The sequence below is a fragment of the Podarcis muralis genome, chromosome 6 (genome assembly GCF_964188315.1).
Source record: "Podarcis muralis chromosome 6, rPodMur119.hap1.1, whole genome shotgun sequence".
In the NCBI taxonomy this organism is placed as follows: Eukaryota; Metazoa; Chordata; class Lepidosauria; order Squamata; family Lacertidae; genus Podarcis; species Podarcis muralis.
In genome coordinates this window covers 45105429-45128189 of record NC_135660.1, presented here as the reverse complement: position 1 = coordinate 45128189, position 22761 = coordinate 45105429, and the positions used below count along the sequence as shown (strand labels likewise).

General features: G+C 42.4%; 1 protein-coding gene across 12 annotated transcripts in view; it reads left to right on the top strand.

Moving 5' to 3' along the window:
• Positions 1 to 22761, top strand: part of SH3PXD2A (SH3 and PX domains 2A) — a 241172-nt gene that overhangs the window by 143727 nt on the left and 74684 nt on the right. For 7 of the 12 annotated variants that reach the window (XM_028730369.2, XM_028730368.2, XM_028730364.2 and 4 more), the window contains one exon: positions 13775 to 13819. The exons of the other annotated variants lie outside the window; for them this stretch is intronic. In XM_028730369.2, coding sequence (XP_028586202.2) covers positions 13775 to 13819 — 45 coding nt within the window. The remainder of the gene's footprint in view (positions 1 to 13774; positions 13820 to 22761) is intronic. 12 annotated transcript variants of the gene reach the window in all.

Sequence of the window (22761 nt, the reverse complement as noted above, 5' to 3'; positions counted from 1 at the left end):
AGCTAAAGTGGTGCTTCAGGTTAAGAACAGTTTCAGGTTAAGAACAGACCTCCGGAACGAATTAAGTACTTAACCCGAGGTACCACTGTATCTGTTTAGAAGGTACTTGGGCAGAATACTAGAAAAGACCAGTCTCTGTCTTAGATGCTCATGCCGGTCAGTTACTGTGCTAGATGTTTTAATGGTCTGACTTTTTACAAAACTCCCTCCCTCCCTCTGTGTGTGTGTGTGTGTGTGTGTGTGTGTGTGCGCGGCAGGTGTGTGCACATGCCCGCGCGCATATTAAGGGGGGTATAGAGGTATAGAGACCTCAATTAGAGCCTGGGCAGTAGCTCTTATTTGTCTTTGGGAATGACTTGCCCTAATGCTGTTGTGCTTATCTGGCACGTGACTCTTATTAATTCCATTGATGGGCTAGCTAAGCTGGAATGCTTGATTTTTGCAATTTAACTAAGTGGTATTCTAATGGATAGTTGGCAATTTTGTCTATCTCCCCCTCCTCTTTCCTGGAGATCCTGATGATTTGGGGAAAAAAGGCTCCTAGCCTGTAGCATGAAACCCAGAGGTCAATAGCATAAGAAACCATAGCAGTTGTCATTTCATTCATCTTTTATTAACCCTGCTGGGTAGATCAGGCTGAGACTATGACTCGAATGAATGAGCTGCATTTCATGCCTGAGTGTGTAGGTTTGAATCTGTCGTTCACAGTCAGACTCAATGCCATATCAGTAAACCATAACAAGGTAAGGCATAGTTCCTTTAATATTTCCCATTAAGAACTATCTCTAGATTAAGTCCAAAACATGTCCAAGTTCTCTTTCTCTCTAAATGTTCAGTTTTCCCAATCCACTATTCTTTGTACTTCTGTTTCTTTCCTAATCTTGCACAAATATTTTTGCTGCTATAGTAAACCATACATTTTTTTCCATTTCTGATCTAGCACTTTCCATATATCCCAGTTAAATTCTAAGAGGGTACAGCACCACATCTCAATATAAGTATTGAAAGCTTTCGTGGAACCAGACCTTTCCATCAAATATGCAGCGTTACATTGCCAGCATTCAGCTTTCTCCTCCAGATAAATCGTTTTAATTCTCTATGGCGTCATGTACTATCTTGCTATTACTTTAAAAGATTTCCACGTGGTGAATTATGTCTGTATTGCTCCCACATGGATTCTCATACTACCTCCAGAATATCTTCATTTAAATCTGCAACCCACTTACTTATCACAATATTTATTCTTTGTTATTTATATCTATCAATATATTACGTATATTCTAACTTTGAAGCCGCTTCCTTGTCATTTCTCCATCTTCCTGATTTGCTTTTTTTCCCCCGAAGAAAAAACTACCTGCTCCTTTTTTACAAAATCCACCAAATTATGCTTCATCTAGTTATAACATAATGGGATTTTGGACAGGCTCTCCCACTGTGACTGGCAAATTATTTTGGCCCCAAGTCCTTGACCATATACTCCACTTTGAGAACAACACTATATCTTCTGGCAAGCCGCCGTCTCTTCTTAGGGCTGGGAAAACCAGAGCAGAACAAGCTGGACCTGCTTCTGTAGATCTGCTTCTTCAAAACAGGCCTTCAAAAAGTTGGCATAAAGAGAAAATGGACTGTTAATGCTTTCAGCTCATACCATTGGAATAATAGTGTCCCTTTCGTTTCCAGAACAGAGGTGGGGCATAGCATTCTGCTATTCATACTTTAAAGATGGTGATTCTGTACCCCCACCCCACAGATAAATGAGAATTAGAGTACAGTGGTACCTTGCTTCCCGAATGGCTTAGTCATCAAGCAAATTGGCTTCTGAACACCGCAAACCCGGAAGTAAGTGTTCAAGTTTGCGAACATTTTTCGGAAGCCGAATGTCAGACTCGGCTTCCGTTTGAGTGCAGGAAGCACCTGCAGCCAACTGGAAGCCATGCCATGGTTTTCAAACAGTTTCGGGAGTCGAACAGACTCCCAGAACAGATTAAATTCGAGAACCAAGGTACCACTGTACTGGAGTAAAACATTGATTAAATTCTGCAGTTCTAGTACTGATAATTTTCACTGAGCTTTAAAGCAATTGTTTAAAAATTGACTGTGATCTGGCTGCAGATGTTTTATAAAGTAATTATTTTTAATACAAGTGCTTTATAAAAACTGTAGAAAGCCGTTAAATGTGGCATTCCTCCCTTTCTCTCATGTGAAATTATGATGGCTATGACATAAGTGTACAGTGCTGAGTTAATGCTTCAGCTACTAACCATGCAAACTATACACACATGTGAGCTGCATGTGTTGGATTTAATTGCACAATTCAAATTATTTTCAACTCAGAGGCACCCTCTTTTATTTCACTTTTAAAGTGTCTTTATAAATCCTCTTAAAATTAATGGTTCTGTACAGACATCTCATAAATTAGGCCAATTCTTTATCTCTTCCACCTCCGCCCCCCAAACAAAAACCCTCTGCAAAATACCATCTGTGCTTTAGAAACATAGTCTGCTCTGGACATAATCCCAGAGCATTTCTAGTGCTGTAGCTTTGTAGCATGGTGACTCTGTGTGACTGTGCAGTGATAGTATCCTGTCCCACAGTTAGTGGCCAAGAGTTGTTTCCCAGTAAATACAAGAACCTAGAAGTTATCTAATAATTCTTTAACCAACAAAAATGGTTACTCTTGCTGTTACTGGCTCAATACGAGTCTCTTCTTTTCTCTTGCTCTCAGACTGACATTGGCGCAGTTGGGGACAGCTGTGTGTACTCGGAAGCCATCTCATAATTATAGATTATTGTGTGAGACTTGCTTCTAATGTTTGCTCAGTAGGGTGATTGTGTGCAAAGGACAAAGGTCCTCTACTTTGAATTACATTGTAGAAGAGAGAATTTGGCAGCTCCAATTTGTCATGCGTGGGTGGTTAAAAACTACCCACTGAAATTACCTTTCAAAGCTATAATAGTCTTGTCCTTCTCTCTTACCTGGTTTCATTTGGCTAGTTCTGGGATGCCAATGTGGTGCCTTCAGGTGTTGTGGGCTACAGCTCCCATCATCCCTGACCATCGGTTGTGCTGGCTGGGCCTGAAGGAAGTTGTCATCCAAAACATCTGGAAGGCATCATTTTGGCTAGCTGTCAGCTAAATGTTCAGCTAAATGTTTCAAAGGGAGGACAAAATGAAGCTTACCGGTGTACACCCACCCACCCACCCACACCCACACACACACAGAGGCAAGGTTGTACCAGGGAGATGTAATCCAGCATGTCTCTCTCCTGCCCTAAGGCAGGTATGGAGCATCTGTAACCCTCCAGATGAATTGCAACTCCCATCCACACACCCTTAATGTTGATTTGACAAGTATTTTCTGGAGGACCCATCTCAGTGTACACTGAAGCAGGGGAGACATTCCCCAAGAGCAGAGCTGATGTAATTCCCATGGCTCCTGCCAGATCGGATTGTGTATGGACATAAATACAGCAGCTATTGTGTGCAAAGACTTGCTTGTTAAATTTGAAGCATGACACACTGTCTTCTATATGCAGCTTAGTGACGTCTCTAGTTTAAATATATCCATGCACTATGTGTTATGGGGACCATAGGACAGTAGTTTTCAACTTTCTTTAACTCATAACTTGCAGCATGACATCCTTTATCAGCTCAGACTATTTGTCCATCTAGCTCAGTATTGTGTATTCTGACTGACAGCAGCCCTCCATGTTCTCAGTAAAGATGTTTCTTATCGCCTGTTACTAGTTTCTATTAACTGAAGATGTCAGGGATTGAACCTTCAACCTTTTGTATGCAAACCATGTGTTGTGGTCCATTCTCATTTGGGATTTCTCCTCCTCCTAAACAAAAAAGGAAAGAAAATGGTGGTTTTGCTAGTGTGACCTACCTGTTGGTCTCTTCTTGCTACGTAAAAGCCGGTGCCATGGGGTGTAGTAAAATATTGGGGTTTTCTAAGAGAAAAGTAACATGTTAACATAGTACCTAATTTCTGCCAACGTGCAAGATTCTGGCTTGCAGCAAAGGATGTGACGGCACTCTTTGAAGCTATGTGTGCTCCCATATTATTCAAGATGTTCAGTGCATTAGCTCTGCCAGGCTGCCATGCACAACTCTTTGCCACTATGGAGGCATGGGCTGCGAGTATGAAAGGTAGAACATACACATGTGCATACAATGGTGCGCTTGCCACAGCAGTCACAGTTTCTAGTATTCAGAGTCCTACCATAGAATCTGAACTAACCCTTGAATTAGGAGAAGACTAGGTAGGCTGGACATGGTAACTCAGAGATACTTTAATATGAGGACTTAAAAAAAATATCTCTGACATATTTGAGGTGGTGCAGGCCTATTAGAACTACACCTTGTGCTCAGTGGTTCAATTGTAGCTGGAATCAGTTGTAGCTGGAAGAATAATGCAGAAAATACCCTTTCCTTTGACACCTGGTAGGATAAGTCCTATCTTAACTAATTTGTTTTAACTGATTTTAATACTATATTTTTGAATTGTTATCTTTCCCGAGAGTTCAAGGTGAAAGGTTGTTGTTGCTGATGATGATGATGTGTTTTGCTTCTGGACAAAAGCATAGAATTTGCCACCCAGCAGCATATAACATTCTTGCTGCAGTCTGGTAGTGCATTCCCCCCCCCCCCCCCGAAACTGAAACCACTGCGATCATCGCTATAAAGAAATCCCATGAAAAACACCAGGACAGATTAAGAAATAAAACAAATGGATGCTTATTGTTTTCTGAATCTTGCGAAGAAATCTAGATCTCACTTTTCTTTTAAGTGACTAGACTTGCCGGGAGAACTTTTACGAGGATGGGTTTTGTGTTTTTGATATTGATTTGGCATTTGAAGCACCTACTGGAACTCTTTTCTTTGGAAATATTTTCCTTGCTATGTGACTCGCTCTGGTCTAGCTTTCTGTGTTTGGAATTCCTAATTTTACAGTATGCCTGGTATGACTTCTACAAGGCAACTGGCTGGCAGCAGGAGAATTGCCAGTATTTACACTTCCTAAATTTCCACTCGATAATCGACCCAAGCACCTGATGTTGCTATGTTGTTCTTTTCCCCCATAAGGATAGTTACTTGTAACATTGTTTTCAGTGCATCCAATCTAGTTCTTGGATGCAAATGTTCAGCCTAATGCTCAACAACTCAGGGTGCTTTCCGATGTTAATTTTCCTGACTTATTGACAATATTCCTGAATATTGTTCGTTTTCCTGACTTATGATGCTTGTGTTCCTTTTTTTAACGTTCCTTTCACACTGCAGTATCTGTTGTGTTATGGAACTGTGGCTTTTGACTGATCTACCAGCATGTTGTGCTAAATTTCATTCACACCAGTGGGTGTGGTGTGACACAACACCAAACTTTATTGGGCAATGTTGCTACTTTCTTACCCTTTCCACACATGCATACTTCTGCTCCCCATCATTCATACATGAGAATGGCAAAGAAAGAACTGCATGCTGGTACTTCAAACAGATTTATTTCTGGAATCGGCTAACATGAAAATAAGTGCTAAACTTGCAGTATATTCCGCTAGATCTCCATTAGTGCCTTTTATGTTTTGTGAAAGCTGAAATATAATGAAAAAGAAGAAGAGGAGGAGGAGAAGGAGGAGTTTGGATTTGATATCCCGCTTTATCACTACCCAAAGGAGTCCCAAAGCGGCTAACATTCTCCTTTCCCTTCCTCCCCCACAACAAACACACTGTGAGGTGAATGGGGCTGAGAGACTTCAAAGAAGTGTGGCTAGCCCAAGGTCACCCAGCAGCTGCATGTGGAGGAGTGGCGACACGAACCCGGTTTACCAGATTACGAGTCTACCGCTCTTAACCACTACACCACACTGGCTCTCCTGTAAGCTCCAGTAAGCAGTGCTGTTTTTTCTAGAAAAAGAGGTGTCTCAAGTCACCATGAACATCTCCCTTGTTCTCTTACAATGGCAACAGCACCCACCGGAGAGGTGCTGGGAACTGAGTTCTGGCTGGAAAAAAAGCCCTGACAGTAAGGGAAATGTTGGGGGCGAGGGGAGAGAATAAATGGCTGTGTGGATACAGCTCCTTTCTCCTAGTGTTGATATATTTATATTTATGGAACATCTGCATTGGGCTATTTTAACCCCCATCCCCCGCCAGACTCACAAGAAATGCTGCAATCTCTTGTGCTTATGAAGTAGAAAACTTGTTTGGATAATACCCTTCACCCAAACTCATGTCTACATACACCAGGAGCTTAGGACAACAGTATGGTCTGTTAAATGTTGAGGGCCATTTGGTGATGCTCATGATAAGCCATGGTTTTATCATGACATGCACAAGCTGCAGTGAGTGTTGGGTTTGTGTGCTCTCCTAATGTGGCTGTCAGGAGGGCTTTGGAGGGCTTTTTATTTGGTTTTTAGTAAGCAACAGTTTCCTGTTTTGTTTAAAGACTACCTATTCTCAGTTCTCAAAACGAGCCAGCTTCAAGATATGATGCTGGCTTGTTTATCCATATTGTTGTAGAACAGGGTACCCAGTGTTGTGCCTCCCTTGATGTTACAGACTCCAGCCCCCTCTCCCAGCATGGCCAATGGTCAAGGATGATGGGAGTTACAGGCCTCAACATCTAGAGGGTACCACATTGGTGTAAAGCCACAATCCTGGGTTTAGGAAGCCATGGCTTAATAATGGTTTTTGAAATCTTCCTTCTAGCCAGGGTGTTGTGGGGGGGGGGGACAGACATACAAATCTGAGGCTTGTGCTTATCACAATAAATCATAGTGCCACAAGTAATCTAAGAAATAATATTGAATAATTAAAGCTTCCTGTGAAAGGACTCACTCACAGAAGAGGCTGCCTCTTTGCATGATTCACTGCTCTGGCTTGAGTGGGGAGGTAATTCTGCCACATCTCTGGTTAAGGTGTGCTTCAATCTTTTCGTCATCAGCAATTGAGTTAAATAATTGCATTTCCCCAATTCACAGTTCTCTATGAGCTGGTTTTGAAATGCATAACGTTTTTAAAACATTGCCTGGCAGCAATGTGCACTCCTGAAAATGGACATCAGTTTTTGGGAAAGCATTTTTCAGAAAAGCATCAGCAGGCATTCACTTTTTTCCCCTCTCCCAGAGCAGGTCTGTTTGTTTTTATTACTATGCAGGAGGTGTGAGCCAAGTTGGAATTCTTGAATAAAAAAATCAAGCTTTTTATTGGGTGTTCACAGATGCTGGTTGCAAGTAGTGAGCTATTTATGATTTGAGATGAGGGAGATTGGACCTTCACCGCTTCTGGTGCAGCAGATTTACCTGCCCTTGGAAGAAGAGTGCCAAGCAGAGTGTGCAGAAACTGAAGGAATGGGCTCCTTCCTACACACCAAATGCAAGCTTGAAGGACTTAGGTGTGCCAACGCCAGGTTTAATTTGGAAAAAGTGTGCTTCAGCTATTGGAAGTTTGGGAAACAATGTAGTACATGATAAGGTCTCTCACTGCAGCTGTTTGGACTGAAGGAAGCAAATGTGTGCCTATTTAAAAATAAGTTAAGAACCTGGGTTTTCTTTGCAGTAATGATCAATACTCCTCCATCAGGACTCTATAGCCCTTGCGAATGCATCTAATCAGCTAAGTGATACTGTCTGGTTGGGAGCCAGAGCTCCCTCCCCATCTTTGGCAGGAACTCAACTCTTGCCCAAATTCCTGCCATTTCCTCCTTGCTTGCATAGCTGTAAATGTTATTGATGGCAATGAAGTTATCCAGACTCTTTAGAAGCCAGCTGCACTGCTTTGGACCCTAAAATAGCAGTATTATAACCTCCTTCGGATCTCCATGCATGCTGTCTTAATATAGCAACCATATGGGAAGGGGGTAGGGGGTGCAATCTGTCTGGACTCCCTGAAGTCAGAAGCTTCCCCCTGGACCTAAAGTGCCCAGACAAAACAAAATAATCCTGTAGATTCCTAATGTCTCAAATGAGATCAGGATTCTTTCTTGAGGATTAAGCACAAGGTATATCATGCTGGAAATGAAATGCAACGACGATAGTTTTTGGGCTCTGTTTCCCAGGGAGAGTTAACTTGTGATGTTGTTTGAAGCCCAATTGTGTAAATGTAGAATTATGCCTTGTTTATTTGGAGCATGTGTGATACCTCTGCTCAGGTTACAGTCTAGAAAAAAATAGCTTTTGGAGCAGGAGAAGGTTAGGGCATTACTGAGCTTTTCCCCCTGCCTTGCTTCTCTCTCCCCCCTCCCTTGAGCTTTCTTGTGCCATATGATCAGTTCTGAAGCACCATTCAATCACATGAAGGCCAGATGTGAGTATTTCGAAACAGTTTGGTCTCTGCTGGCGTGGAGATGATAAATGAGGCAGTTCTGTTTACGTGGCAAATGGAAGCAGCCTCTGATTGGTCTGGGACGGAACAGGGGAGGAGCTGATAACTTACAACAGGCGAACAACAAGCGAAAGTCTCAAAGACAGATTCATTCTGTGTAGAACAATGCAAATGAGGGTTCGGTTTTAAAATGAGAAAGAGGCAAAAGGCTGCCATAGACTAGAGCTCACTTCCTTTGGAGTCACAGGTCTGTGCATTTGATAAAGTTGACTGACCTTAGAAAAGAAAAGCTTAGAAAACCTTTTGCTGTTGATAAGGTGCCACAAGGCTTAAAACACTGGTGTGCCCTGGATTTGTATTTAAAAGGGTAATGTGTAATGTTTGGAGAGAGGGAGCAATACGCCCCTTGGCATAGTTCCAGAAGGAAAGGGGCATCCCAAAGATTAATACAAGGTGGGTTTAACTACACAACATGTGGGATTCCCTGTTACTGGTGGAAGTGATACAGATAAAACGAGAAGGATTTCCAGGCAGCCTGGTTTTGAAGATCAATAAATGTGCAGTTGCTTTATTTTGTTAATTTATATCCTGCCCGGATTTAAATACAATAAAATCACTCAATAAAATGATCTCAACCTGAATTGCTTCATCTCCTTCTTATAACACAGAGGTGGTCTTTAGGGGAAGAAGGATTTTCTGCACGCACCAAAAACTGAACAATGTCTTCCAAGGGAAGAGCATTGCACAGAGAAGCCCCTTTCCTAACATAAAGCATCTCGGGCTCCCCTCCCTGGTGGAGTGACAAAAAGTCCCTACCTGGCAGATCCTGCAGCCTAGGTAGAACAATGCAAAGAGAGGCACTCCAGTGGCTTCATAATGGTGTTAAGCATAGGGGACAATATGAAACCCTGCAGAACTCCACAGCGTATTTTTCACGGGACCGAAGAGCAGCCCTTCCCCTTACTGTCAGTTTCTGAACACTGCCCTGCAGATAGACCAGGGGTCGGCAAGGTTTACCCCGCCCTCGCCGGTTCACTCCAGCGGAGATCACTCCATGGGCTAGATCGCACATGTGCGTGAGCGTGCGTGCCCACAATGGCAGGCATCTTCATCGACGCGATTTTCGGTGCCGCAGAAGTGAGTCCCTGCGCCACGCTGCACTGGTTTAGTGCAATGCGCGGGGACTCGCCGAGCGTGCGGCTTGGTTGGGGGGCGGCTCGTGGGCCAATTAAATGACTCCCGTGGGCCGCAGGTTGCTGACCCCTGAGATAGACACACTGCTTCTGCTCCTAACTTCCAACCCACAGAGCCAGTCCAAGAGGATATGTGGTTAATGATATCAAAAGCTGCTGAGAGATCTAGGAGAACTAACAGGATTGCATTCCTCCTTTGCCTCTCCCAGCACAGGTCACGTGGCTAAGGCTCCTTCAGTACCAAAGCCAAACAATAAAGCCAAATTGAAATGGAGCCAGAAAAATAACTTTTTCCAAGCACTTCTGGACACTCACCACCATTTTGAGCAACTTGCGCCCAAAGGGGGTATTTGCCTCTGGGTGGCAGTTGTATACCACTAGTTTCATGGGTGGCTAACTGAGGGGCGGGACCCCTAACTGCTTCAGGGCAGTAGGAACTACTCCCTCACATGATAAGCATTTTCTACCACCTGGACCCACTGCTGGCCCTCCCTAGCCATCTCTTGCAAGTCTGAGTATACACATGATAAGTTGAACACATTGAAGTGGCTTATCCATGTAATTAAACTGCAAGCCAGGCAACTTCCACTAGAAATCCCTTGCAGAAAGTTTTTGTTAAATGTACATGCATGCACTGTGTTGGACTGTTCAAAGCAAAAAATGCACTAGAGCAGTTTTATGGATCACTTTGTATTTATTTAAACCATTTTTATCCTGCCTTTCAGTCAGAAAGGCACCCAGGGTGGCTTATATGAAATCCATAACAAGCAAGAATCCTGTAGCCTCCTGATGCTGTTGCATTTCAGCTTCTACCAGCCGAAGACAGCATGGCCAATGGCCAGGGAGGATGGTAGTTGAGTTCAACAATGCCTGGAGGGCCACAGGTTCCCAATCCCTACTGCAGTGTCTGCCCCTCCTTTGTCACAATGGGGCTCAATGGTTATACGCAATAGTATTGTTGGTGATGGGAGGGGGGAGGTTGTAGAGGCTGGGACCAATTAGAATATAAATGTCGTGCAGTTTTTAATCTTTTTAGAAAACCCTTAACAGTAATGCTAAGCAGATGTTCAGAACAAAAAAATGCTAGCTGTCTTCCCTTTCAGAAGCACTCTCATCTTTTGTCTAGCTGCTGTCAGACACAGGGAGCTCTGGTGTTCTTCCTATATGTACATATATCTTTTTTATTTGGAAATCTACAATATAGCTTGCCAGTTGCTTGCATGCTTCTACATTCCCTGCCGCCTGTGCTCTGCTTTGGCTCAACTGCTGTTGACAAGTGTGTGTGTGTGTGTGTGTGTGTGTGTGTGTGTGTGTGTAGGGGGGGGAAGCTTCTTTTAAAAATTTACAACCAATTAGCATTCAGGGCAATCTGATTAAATGGCAATTGTGTAAATAGCTTGGTTGCACTTCAGCTGCTCCTTCAAAAAAACCAGTCATGGATAGAAATCTCACCACCCCCTTCACCAAGTAGGTCAGTTGCATACTATTTTAAAAACTGTATCTTGTGCCACTGCGGGAGCATATGGTTCCAATAGAACCATAAGCTCTATGCATTTTCTTATTCCAGATATTTTTCATCATTGCCTGTTTTTTGGCTCTTTCAATATTGGTTTGGCATGGTCAGTGCAAACTCTGTTTGGGGTAGTTGGGGAGTTCTGGAGTATTTTCCCTGGATGGAATTATTCTGTGGCTTTATTTCATTATACTGTCACCTCTGTTTCTCTTTATCCAGAGAAACCTCAATAGCTAGACACAGTATGTACGTATTTGGTTTAGTGTTTTTAAACTTGCCATGTGTGAGCCTCCTTCTAATGCATGAACTCATTTTAAAATAAAAGCCTCATGGCAAAGGGTTAGCCAGGCCTCAGTTTCTGGAACATCTAAAATAACAATGTCTTTGAGCATACTGAACATGTGCAGAGTGCTCCCCCCCCCCCCCCCGTGCCAGTAAGTAACCAGAGTCAACCCTTGTACACTTGGTTAAGACTTTCAGAATGGAACAATACCTTCTCTCCCAGAGACAGAAGCTCATGCAAGAATGTGTGGCTTAATTTTTCATTTTACAGATGAATGAACTGAGGTACAGGGTTTTGCTACCAACCCAGTGTGATTTACAAGTAACATTTTTACTGTTTCATGTGATGGCCTTGCAGGTGCATGCTGGGTATATTTGGACACTGCCCTGGATCTGCACTAGCTTCCATTCTGGCAAACTCAAAGTCAGGCAGGTCAAATAATACTTGAGAGTCTTATTTATTTTGGTCCCAAATGGTAGGTGTAAAGCTTGGCTTACAATTCAAATCTTTTAAACTTCAGTTCCGTCCAAAAGGTACTGAAAACAGAGGTTTGGTGATATTAATGAATGCTTAGCTGATCACCTGCTTATTGACCAACTTAAAAATACATTTTAAAATTGGTTAATAAGCCAACAGCTCTAGTCTTGGCTCAGGATAGAGTGGATTGAAATGCGGCGCTAAATTCACAGGGTGACCTCCAGTCTGTGTTTGTTCTGAAGCACTCTTAATCATACCTTTGCCTTAAGAACAATGTCAGTGTCTATCTGGATGGCTTCAGTCCATACAGGACCCTGCTTAGCTTTGCAAATCCAGTTTTATTGCTGCACCACATAGAGGGTCTTGTGGACAATGGTGCAGCTAAGTAATTTTAGATCCTGGACTCAGTGGTGTTGAGCCATTGGATGGGAGAATTAGATTGTCATGACATCAGTTGTGAAGTACACAATTAACATTTCTCTTCCTCCTCCTCACTTGCTGTTCCATGCTTTACAACTGCTTCTACATTTCTGATAGAACTAGTATGGGGGACTTCCAGCTCTTTGGGCAGATTAGGCCCATCAGCACCCTGCCCTCACAGTGGCCAACTAGATGCCCATGGGAAGCCCACAAGCAGGACTCAGGTCCTGTGCAACAGTGCTCTTTCCTCCTGCAGTTTCTAGCAACTAGTGTTTGGGGATGTACTGCCAATGATGTTGTCATCATGGCCAATAGCTATTATCCTCCACAAATCTGTCAAATTCCCTTTTAAAGTTATCCAGGTTGGTGTCCATCATGGCCTTCCATGAGAGTGAATTCCATAGTTTTAACTATGCGCCATGTGAAGAATTGCTTTTTAAAAAATGTCCTAAAACATTCACCTTCATTGGATGTCCATAAGTTCTAGTGTTAAGAGAGAGGTTTTTCTCCTTCTCTCGTATCTACTTTTTCCATGCCATGTGTAATTTTATAAACTCCCATCAGGTAACTGTTTTCTCTAAACTAGAAGTCCCAAATGCTGCAACCTTTCCTCATGGGGAGTTGCTCCGCCCCCTTGATCATTTTGGTTGCCCTTTTCTGAGCTTTTTCCAGTTCTGCAATATTCTTTTTCAGGAGAGGGGACCAGAATTGTGCACAGTATTCCAAACAAATGCAGTTGCAGAGTGCGCTGCCGATTGTTCCTCTGCAAGCAGGGCTTACGTTTGGCACCTTCAACATTTGGCACCAAATGCAAGCCCTACTGGGATCTGCTCCACTGATATACAGCAACCACAGTCAGACTATATAAACATCATAGCATAATCATGACTACTGGAATAAAATGAAGTTTGCTTCTACTTCCCTGATTTACTTGGCTATATGCAACATTGTGTTGTGTAAAAGAATAATGCATTTTTTTATTAAAATGAGTATTTGTGCCATGTACATGCCATGTAGTCCGTGTTTAAAAACAGAATGTTTTTAAAATAAGAAATAAAATAAGAAAGCATCATCCCATGGCCAGGTGCTGCTGATACAGAGCCTTTTTTTGCACAGCCCCTCACCCAGGATGTTCATTTAGGACCCTCCTGTAAATGTACTGTAAATGTAGGCCCTGAGGTGCCTTAGGTGCATCATTTCTGTGAATCATTCCCACGTCAACAACTTCCCACTTGTTCGTATTATGCTTGTTAAAATTACTAATAAGTTATTCAAAAACAAAGCAAAACCTTTCTTATTTAGACCAAAGTTACACAATCCCCTGCCTGTATCTGTCACTAATGAAACTCTACCACAGGGATAACTTTGTGCCTTCTTATGCTCTTCTTTTAGCAACCTCCTTGGTTGTTTCCTTGCTGTGAGCTTTATGGAAATAGTTTCTCTGTGTGCACATTAAAAAAAAGCTGTTCAGTATTTGCTGGTCCATAAAACTGCTTCTCTGTATTTCTAATGCCTCCTCTTCTGCTTTTCTTATTTCTCTGCTGCTTCTTTTCTTGGACTTTGAAGTCTGGATGTCCAGCTTATCTGATTCTCCAAAGAAGGTTATTGCAGGTACTATATTGTTTTTATATACAAATTTGTGCTTGCTCTCTCTGGTACCCTGGATGTCAATTAAGGATCTCTAGAATGGGGGATGGGGAGAGAATGGCAGGCTATAGGCAGATAAGTGGCATGGGATCCCTACTCAGGGATAGATTGGGATAGACCTTTGACTAACTATATGGATCAACCGTTTGGCCACTAATCTAGATGGCTTTAAAATAATTGGACAAGTTCATGGAGAGGGCTACTGAAGTCTATGAGCCGTGATGGCTATGCTCTCCATCCATAGTTGGAGGCAGTAAAGCTTCTGAATACTAATTGCTGAAAACCACACAAGGGAAAAGTGCTTTTGTGCTCAAATTACGCTTGCAGGTTTCCCACAGGCCTCTGGTTCAGCACTGTGAGAAAAGGATGCTGGACTAGATTGGCCATTGGCAGCAGTGGCGTAGCGTGGGTTGTCAGCACCCGGGGGAAGGCAAGTAATTTGCGCCCCCTAACCCGTGGATTTGCGCCCCCTAACCCGTGGATTTGCGCCCCCTAACCTGTGGATTTGCCCTAACCCCAGATGTTGCGCCCGGTGCGCCCGGCCCCCCCTGCACCCCCCACGCTACGCCACTGATTGGCGGTGCCTCCCCCCCCCCGGGTGTATTCCAGGGTACGCAGTGCCAGCACCTCTTTTTGTTGTTAAAATTGTGGCACTTACCTTAACAACTTCATGGTTATTTTCCTAGAAAAAAAGCACTGGCCATTGGCCTGATCTAGTAGGCTCTTCTTAAGCCTGTATGTCTACTGACTGGCAGCAGCTCTCCAGGGTTACATATAGGGGTCATTCCCAGCCTGCCCTTGAGGTGCCAGTGATTCAGTATTGAACCTTCTGCAAACTCAACCACTGAGAAGTGGCCTTTGCCCAAGATATAAATAAGTTTCTGTATGAAGTTCCTGGTCTTCTAAACTACTTAACTTCAAGATGATCAGTTCTACCTTTCAGCTCCTATATTGCAGATCCTCCATTGGCTTATTTACTTGCTTCAGTGTTCCAGAATTAATGCTGTTTGCAGCCTCCTATACCAGTTGTACAGTTTTGCTGTATACCAAGAAAACCGACCAACTATTCTTTGAGCCTTTCCAATTATTTCAGCAAGTTTCATTTTAAAGTTATGCCTTATTTCATGTTCTATTCCTTTTAACTTGTCCCTTTGTTTTGCTATCTGTTCAGTTCTTACATTTGTGTTTGTCTACAGGCTGGCTAGCACAAGCCTTGTCAATCCATTATTTTCTCAATCTGCATTTGGCATTTTACTTGTCTGTTGTATCCATTCATGCACTAAGCTTCCCATCTTGTCTCTTTGTCTCCTCTAACATATTCTCAGATTTCTTTCTCTACCTCCCTTTTTCTTCTTTCCCCATCATTCTCCCACCCCCTCTCCCTCTCAATTCTTTAGGTGAAAGGTGATTTCTATCTTCCATCATACTCTTGAGTATTTGGATTTTACTATGTCAGTTGTTAGTTTTTAAGAAATGGCATTGTGATCCACTGTAATGCTGTCTCTTGATATTCTTCTGTGTTTTGCAATAATTCTCCTCAAGAGACCTGCATGAAGACAAAGAAGCATTAAAAGCAATTATGTAAATATATAATACAAAATTAAAGTGGACCAAGGGTATTAATCATTCCTCAGGCCTTTAAGGGTCATTTTAAAGAGTACCCATCTAATGACAATTGCATTTGATGATGTCCCACATGGATACACCTGAGAAGTCAATTACAGTAAATGTGATATGTTTCTTTAAAAAATTACAAATGGGACCTAGTTTGCAAATTATACTGCACAAATCCTAGCAGTGTTGACATAACCTATTTCATAATGTCCTGAACAAAATTTCCCTAATCCACTGCACATTTCCCAAGAAAAAAGTGTTAAAGCGATTTCACAATCCCTAAGTTAGTTCTGCAGCATGGTGCAACTATATAAATAATATTCACCATATCCACAATACGATGACAACCCCCCCCCCATTTAGTTATTCTGCTTTTCCCTCAGTAAACTGTATCCAAATCAGCTTACAATAAACATTAAGACAGTATCTTTTTACAAATTTATCATGCAACTGCTTTTGGAATACAGTGCTGTACACAGTTCTTGTATAATCTCCAGGAAAGAGATTATAGAGCTTGAAAATGTGCAGAAGAAAGTGCTTGGGGCTGGGGGCAGGGACAACTCCCCTTTGAGATAAAGTTACTGTAATGGGGAGGCTTCTTGGTTAAGGGAGGGGAGGGAGGTAAGGGTCTGGAGATTATAGAGGTTTGTACAATTATGCACTATGTGAAGAAAGTAGATAGACAGATGTTTGCCTCTCATATAATACTAGCAGTCAGGGTCCTCCAATGAAGTTACATGTTGGGAGGTTCAGGAGGAAAGACAAAAGCAAGTCCTTGATGCGGTAGATCATCAATGGAATTTTCTACCACAAGATATAGTAATGCCCACCAACTTGAATTTCTTTAAAAGGGGATTAGACAAATTCATGGAGGCTATCCATAGCTAATGGTCATGTTAACTGTATACTGCTTGTATGCCTCTTAATATCTTGTAAAGGTAGACCACTTGCAAAGGTAGGTACTCTCAGGTGACCAGCAAGCTCAGGAGCAACAGCATTTAGGGTTTGGCATTTGGTGCTTCCTTCCTGATGAGCCCATTTTTAAAGGCCTGTGTGGAGCTGACTTGCCTACCGAGTGATTCGTTTACTTATGAGAGTACTTATAAAGTGCCATCCCATAAGAAAAATATAATGATGGTGTACAATGAGGGATGGGAGCTTGGGGTGGAATAAAATAGAAGCCTCAATCTGAAGCTTTCATGCTAGGTCCTGAGAAGCCAAGGAATGCAGCTGTATCTGGCCACCTGCCCACAGTTTCTTCTTATTTCAAGAAACGGGGGCTACCTGGAGAATACAGAGAGGTTATGAGCATCAGGGTGGGTGGACTAGAGTGTGGACAGAACTGAGCATATTTTAATTTTAAAAGGGAACAGGGCCTTTTTAAAAAGTTTGGAAACCACTGTCTATAAAAACTGTAGAGGGCTAATACAGAGGCTAAGACTTGCTCATTAGTATTATGACACATCTGGCCTCCTGACTGTGGCCACTTTTCCACTCTTTCTCTCTCTCTCTGATGTTTCTAGTTCTCATTTTTGTTGAGACTTGACAGTGTGTGAGGGCTTTTGTTTGCTTAATCTTCCAGAAAACTTGCCGTTTTCTTGGAATTATTTCATAACTTCCCATTGCTAGCTGCTTTTTTATTTGTGTGTGTGTGGCCTGTGGGGTTGTGGTGGTACTTAGAGATGGACTAAGAGTATAGTCATAGTCTGACTGAAAGTAGGGAAGCTTCAACATCTCCTCATTCGGTAAAAAGCGAGCTATGCTGAAGACCCTCTTGTCCCATCAGTCTACATAGGTGGGTTGACCTTGGGCTTGCTTCAGCTGTTTCTGTAGCCACAGACCTTGCAGCTCAAGGTCATGGGTGCAAACAGCAACGTTGGCACTAATTACTTTGAGCTACAAAAAACCTAGTAAGCACAGCCTTGAGGAAATGGGATTTGGGTGGGTGAAGCTGCCAACAAAATTGAAGCAAGGGGCCTGCCAGAGGTGGATTGTGCTTGAAGTCATTTGAGCAGGGGTGCTTTAATATTCTTCAAATACTCATTACTTCCCTAATTGCAGTTTATCCACCCATGCTTTTTCATTATTCACACATGTCAGGTGCTGGCACGACACAAAATAGAATTGCTTTTGCAGAAGTAGGATGTTCTGTGCCATCTGAGCTATTGATTGCTTTCCATTATAAAAGAGAGCATTGCTACATGTTGACCACCTTGGTTACCGTTGATAAGCTTCCTCCGCACGTGCTTTTATAATGTGGCATTATGCCTCAACACCACCTTTGATACTGTTTTGAATGGTGTCTCATTTGAAGGGTAAAAGTGACAGCCTTCCTCACTCACCAGCTGCAGCTTCCAGCCAGCTGTGTTGATGAAGAGTCCTGATATTGCTGACACCCAGTGCTCATTGTGTGGCGCTTTCAGAAGCAGGGATGTTGATAACAAACTTACTTCAAATTGTCTTTGTGTGCTTGTGCTTTTAGACTTACCATGTTTGAAATATGGTCGACAAACTACTATAAACACCTATCCAATTCTAACCTCTCCTTGGTGACTACATTCTTGGCAGCATTTTTGCTACCCTCACTTCCTTATCATTGTTGGTTTGGCTGTTATGTAGATGGAAAATTCGATACTGTAGAAGAGTTGGAAGTGACTTTTATGTTTATTGAAGTGAAGTTAGTTTGCGGAAAAAGCCATAGAATGAGCCAGTATTCAGAGTTCAGATGACAGTTTGGGATTGCGTGGTGTAGCTCACAAAATGAAAACAGCATATGCCAAGGAAGAGTTCTTGATCAACTTCTTGCATTCATTTGGATACTGCTGAATACCCTGTCACTCACAGATGAACGTTGGGAACTACTGCAGTTCACTCAACAGGTTGTTGCTAGTACTGACTTAGAATTTCATACACACCTGCTCTCCTCTAAAGGGACATGTAGATAAGGAATAAGGAATAAATTAGGAATTAAGGAATAAATTAGGAATTAATTTTGGCACCATATGGTATATTAGCGTGGTTAACCTTAATTGGTTGATCAATAAATAGTGTTTGCTGTAAACAATGTCTGCCATAACAATTGTTTTAGTTATATGACCTTCTTTTTACCTCTCCAGCTTATCAGTATGAGATCTCTGGTTAGGTTAGCATAGTATTATATGCATCATTCCTATGGCACCCAGTTGATGGCTAGAATGCCTATATGCCATTCATGCACATGCATCCCAGATTAATCTGGAAACATTTGAGTTCTAATAAATTAGAGCCTGGCTGATACTACCATGCGATGTTCCAAAGCAATGAAGTGTTGATGGCTAGAATGGCTTCCTGGAGCATGTGCTAACCTTGCCCATTGCATAGCACATACTTTCTCACCCTGAACATAATAAGTTAGGGATTTACAGTTGGCACTAGAGCCTGCTCCTGTGGGTGTACATCTTGCAGGGATCAAGACAGATGTGAGAAGAGTTAGTCTTGGGATCGCTCTGTAAGAGGCAAATTTTCCCTTGTCTTAAGTTCTAAGAAACATTGGGGGCGGGGGGAGGGGGTTGCAGGGAACAAACAATCTGGATGGCATGGAAAGGAAAAGACAGTCTGAAAAATTAGAGACAAAGATTTGTCCTTGGATTTTGCGTGGCTAACACTGAAGGCCATGTGTGCCTCATTAGGCACGGCTTTGGTTTAGAGAACTCAAAGCTCTTTCAGGTATCAAATTATGTCTTTCAGCAGTTTAATAGAAAGCAAAGTTTGCAGCCCATCGGATACTTTTTTGTGTATATGGCCATGGGAATTCATACAACTGCCTAGGTGTGAGATGGAGGTTGGGAAAGGGAGGCTTGCACCTCTAAAATGTTAAACTCTGAGCCAAATTCTCTCTCTGTTTGGCACCGTGCAGTATTACCTGGCTGGATTTGTTGCGATGGCAAGATGCAGGCAATTGGAGCTTCAGTAAAAGTCCATGTGTATGAGCAGCCTTTTGCAGGAAAAAAAGTTAAATGGGAGGAAATTACTGTATGTAAGACATTCGAGAAAGCAATCTCTCCACCCCCGGTCTCTTCTGTATTTAATGCTCTCAGGCAAAAAATAATAATGGTTCTTTTTACTTGTCTTCCCTCTGCCTCCCCCAATTCTGCCTCTGCTCACCAGTTCTCCCCTGAAAATACACCCTGGGCTGTTCTTATACCCTTCCTTTCCCCCTTCTGGCTAGGGGGAAAGATGCCTGTGGGGAGCTGTTTTCTGGAGAGAATCAGTAGATGGGACATCTCTCCCTTCCAGCTTTCTCCACATTTTGTTACCTCAGCAAAAGTAATTTGGAAGAACTATGGCTGCCAAGATGTAAAAGTTCTGCCCTGAGTGCACTTTGAGAACACTTGAACTGAGCATAGAGAGAACACCTGGTCTAATCGTTTCCTGCTCCTAAACTTCTCTAAACCAAACTGCCACCTTTAGGAATGTTCTTCCACTCTTCAATCCTGCCTTCTCTTTAAAAGATCAGCCTCTATCCATTTTCTATCTCAAAGCACAGCTGAAAGAATCCACACTTGCTTCGGCCAGTTGAAATGGGTCAAGTGCCAAAGTATTTAGGTGTTCTCCAACTGTTGGGGAACTTGTGTCTGGCAGCTTCTTGGATGCCCTCCAAGTGGTTTCACACATCTGTGTGTGGAATACCATAGCCTTAACTTTTTCTACCTGTAACCTAGTTGATTGGAGTCTGTAGACTGTGAGCCAATTTTCCAAGAAGTTGAGGTGGTTGGGGAAAGGAATCTGACTTCACCCTTTCCTCTGTCTCAACTTTTTCTTGGCTGAATGTCATCTCTGAAACCAACAAATCTAAAGTGATTGGGGGTGGAGAGCCTGCAGAACTAATGAATTTATCTGATTAGAGATTTTCAAAAGAAAAAGACATATAAGAAGGCAAGGCCAGAGATATGACATGAGCACTAACTGTGTCAAATATCAGTGGGACTAGAGAATCGCCACTTATTTTAAGTTACTAGTCTTGCTAACTGTGTATTGGACAGATCCCCATTAAAGCACCTGCTGCAATAAAAAATGGAGAATTGGCTAACCTTTGTAAAATTGGTTGTGAATAAAAACAAACAAACATTAGATTTGGCAGGGGGATCAGTAGAACCAGATGAAAAAGGACAGGCAGACATGGATAAGGATAAAAATGTATGGAGTATAGGTGGAACTAGAATCAAGAAATTGATCCCATTTGCAGCTTCCATGGATAATACTTGTTGCCTTGTTTCTGTGTTGCTTATTGTACCACATTGAAGAAAAGGCTGGATGAAAGTGAACAATGCCACTTCCTCTTTAAAAATATTACATACTTTAAATAGGGGTTTTTGCATACCCTTAGTCAGAACAGGGTGGCGTTGTGGTCTAAACCACTGAGCCTCTTGGGCTTGCCGATCAGAAAGTCGGCGGTTCGAATCCCTGTGATGCGGTGAGCTCCAGTTGCTCAGTCCCAGCTCCTGCCAACCTAGCAGTTCAAAAGCACGCCAAAAAGTGCAAGTAGATAAATAGGTACCACTCCAGTGGGAAGGTAAACGGCGTTTCCATGCGCTGCTCTGGTTTCGGTGATCCGTTGCGCCAGAAGTGGCTCAGTCATGCTGGCTACATGACCCAGGAAAACTGTCTGCGGACAAACACAGGCTCCTCAGCCCGTAAAGCGAGATGAGCACCGCAACCCCAGAGTCATCTGCGACTGGACCTAACTGTCAGGGGTCCTTTACCTTTACCTTTTTTTAGTCAGAACATCCTCAAAACTAGCTGGGTTAAACTTTTATTCACAGGATAGCTTCACATTTCAGCAACAGATGGAGGAACAGCAATAATCTGAGGTGTGTGTTGTAGTTAGGACTATGCTCAATGTTCCCCAATTCCTAATTAGAGGAAGTGCCCCATATTCTAGATGTGGACTTTGGTGGGAATTTTTACATTTTCCAGAAGTTGTTCACTGCTGTTGTTTCCATATTGGTTGCTGTCCCGATACTCCCTCTTTCTCCTTTCTATAATGATATAAGCCAAATCATCAATTGCTTAAGATGATGAGCCAATTTGATTTGGCTTCATGTTGCTGACATCACGGAAGGCAAATAAAGCCATTTCAGAATAAGGGCATGCTTCCTACATAAGCAACTGCTTTAGCTCACTTTTGAAGAAATTGCCAGAAGGGGAAGTGCCTTTTTAATGTGCAGGGGGTGAGTTTTTTCATAAAAATGTTTCTCCTCTCAACTCTCCAGCCAGCACAGCTCTAAATGTAGTTCATGCTCCTATTGACTTGACCATGGGGAAGGTAGCCATTTGAGTACAGATGGATCATATTTTTTGTTTCTGTTATTTTGTTTAATTAGGTTAAGTGGATTGTGATTTCATGGAGTAATATAGGAAACAAATTAAGAAAGCTCCAATTTATCTAGAAACCTAAATGGCTGTTTAAGATGTAAAGTAATATATTATCTGAGGAAACTATTTGATTGCTGGCAATCATGTCTGTGTTACAGTCAGTCATGGCATTCATGTATATGTGTATGATTGTGGTGCTGCAAAGTCTACACACACACACACACACACCCTAGCCAGCAGCCTCAGTGGCCAACCAGATGTATATGGGAAGACAAGAAGAAAAGTATGATTATTGCTTGTTTGATAATCTGTGTATTCCTTGCATTATATTTTCTATATGGAAATGACTTCAGTATAGAAAATCCCCCAACTTTTGAAGACATTATTTTAAGTATGTTCTCTCAAAATAGCATTTAATAGAAACAATGAGAGAGGGTTGTTGGGCTTAATCTTTTGTTAGGAATCCAGTCTCCTAAATAGCTTATTTTTAATGAGCTTTGTGATGTTGAAGGGTGCCCCTGAACACATGCATACGTTTTCCATAGAGGAGTGGAGAGTGCAAGTTTTCCTAAACCAGTGATGGCCAAACTTGGTCCTGCAGCTGTTTTGGGACTACAATTCCCATCATCCCTGACCACTGGTCCTGTTAGCTGGGGGTGATGGGAGTTGTAGTCCAAAAACAGCTGGAGGGCCAAGTCTGACCATCACTGTGTCCTAGACTGATTTGAATCCTAAGCACTCTCTCTTTAAAAAGAAACCAGTAGAAATTTCATCTCAACTAGCCTGGTCTTTTTTTCACAATTGACAATGGAACTTAATAATACCACAATTATTCTAGCCCCCCTCCTCCACTGATGCATTCACATTTGTATTTCCTCTACTTTAATCGGGAGAGTCAAAGAAGGGCAAATGGCTGTTGGGAACCTTCCTGCTAAGTG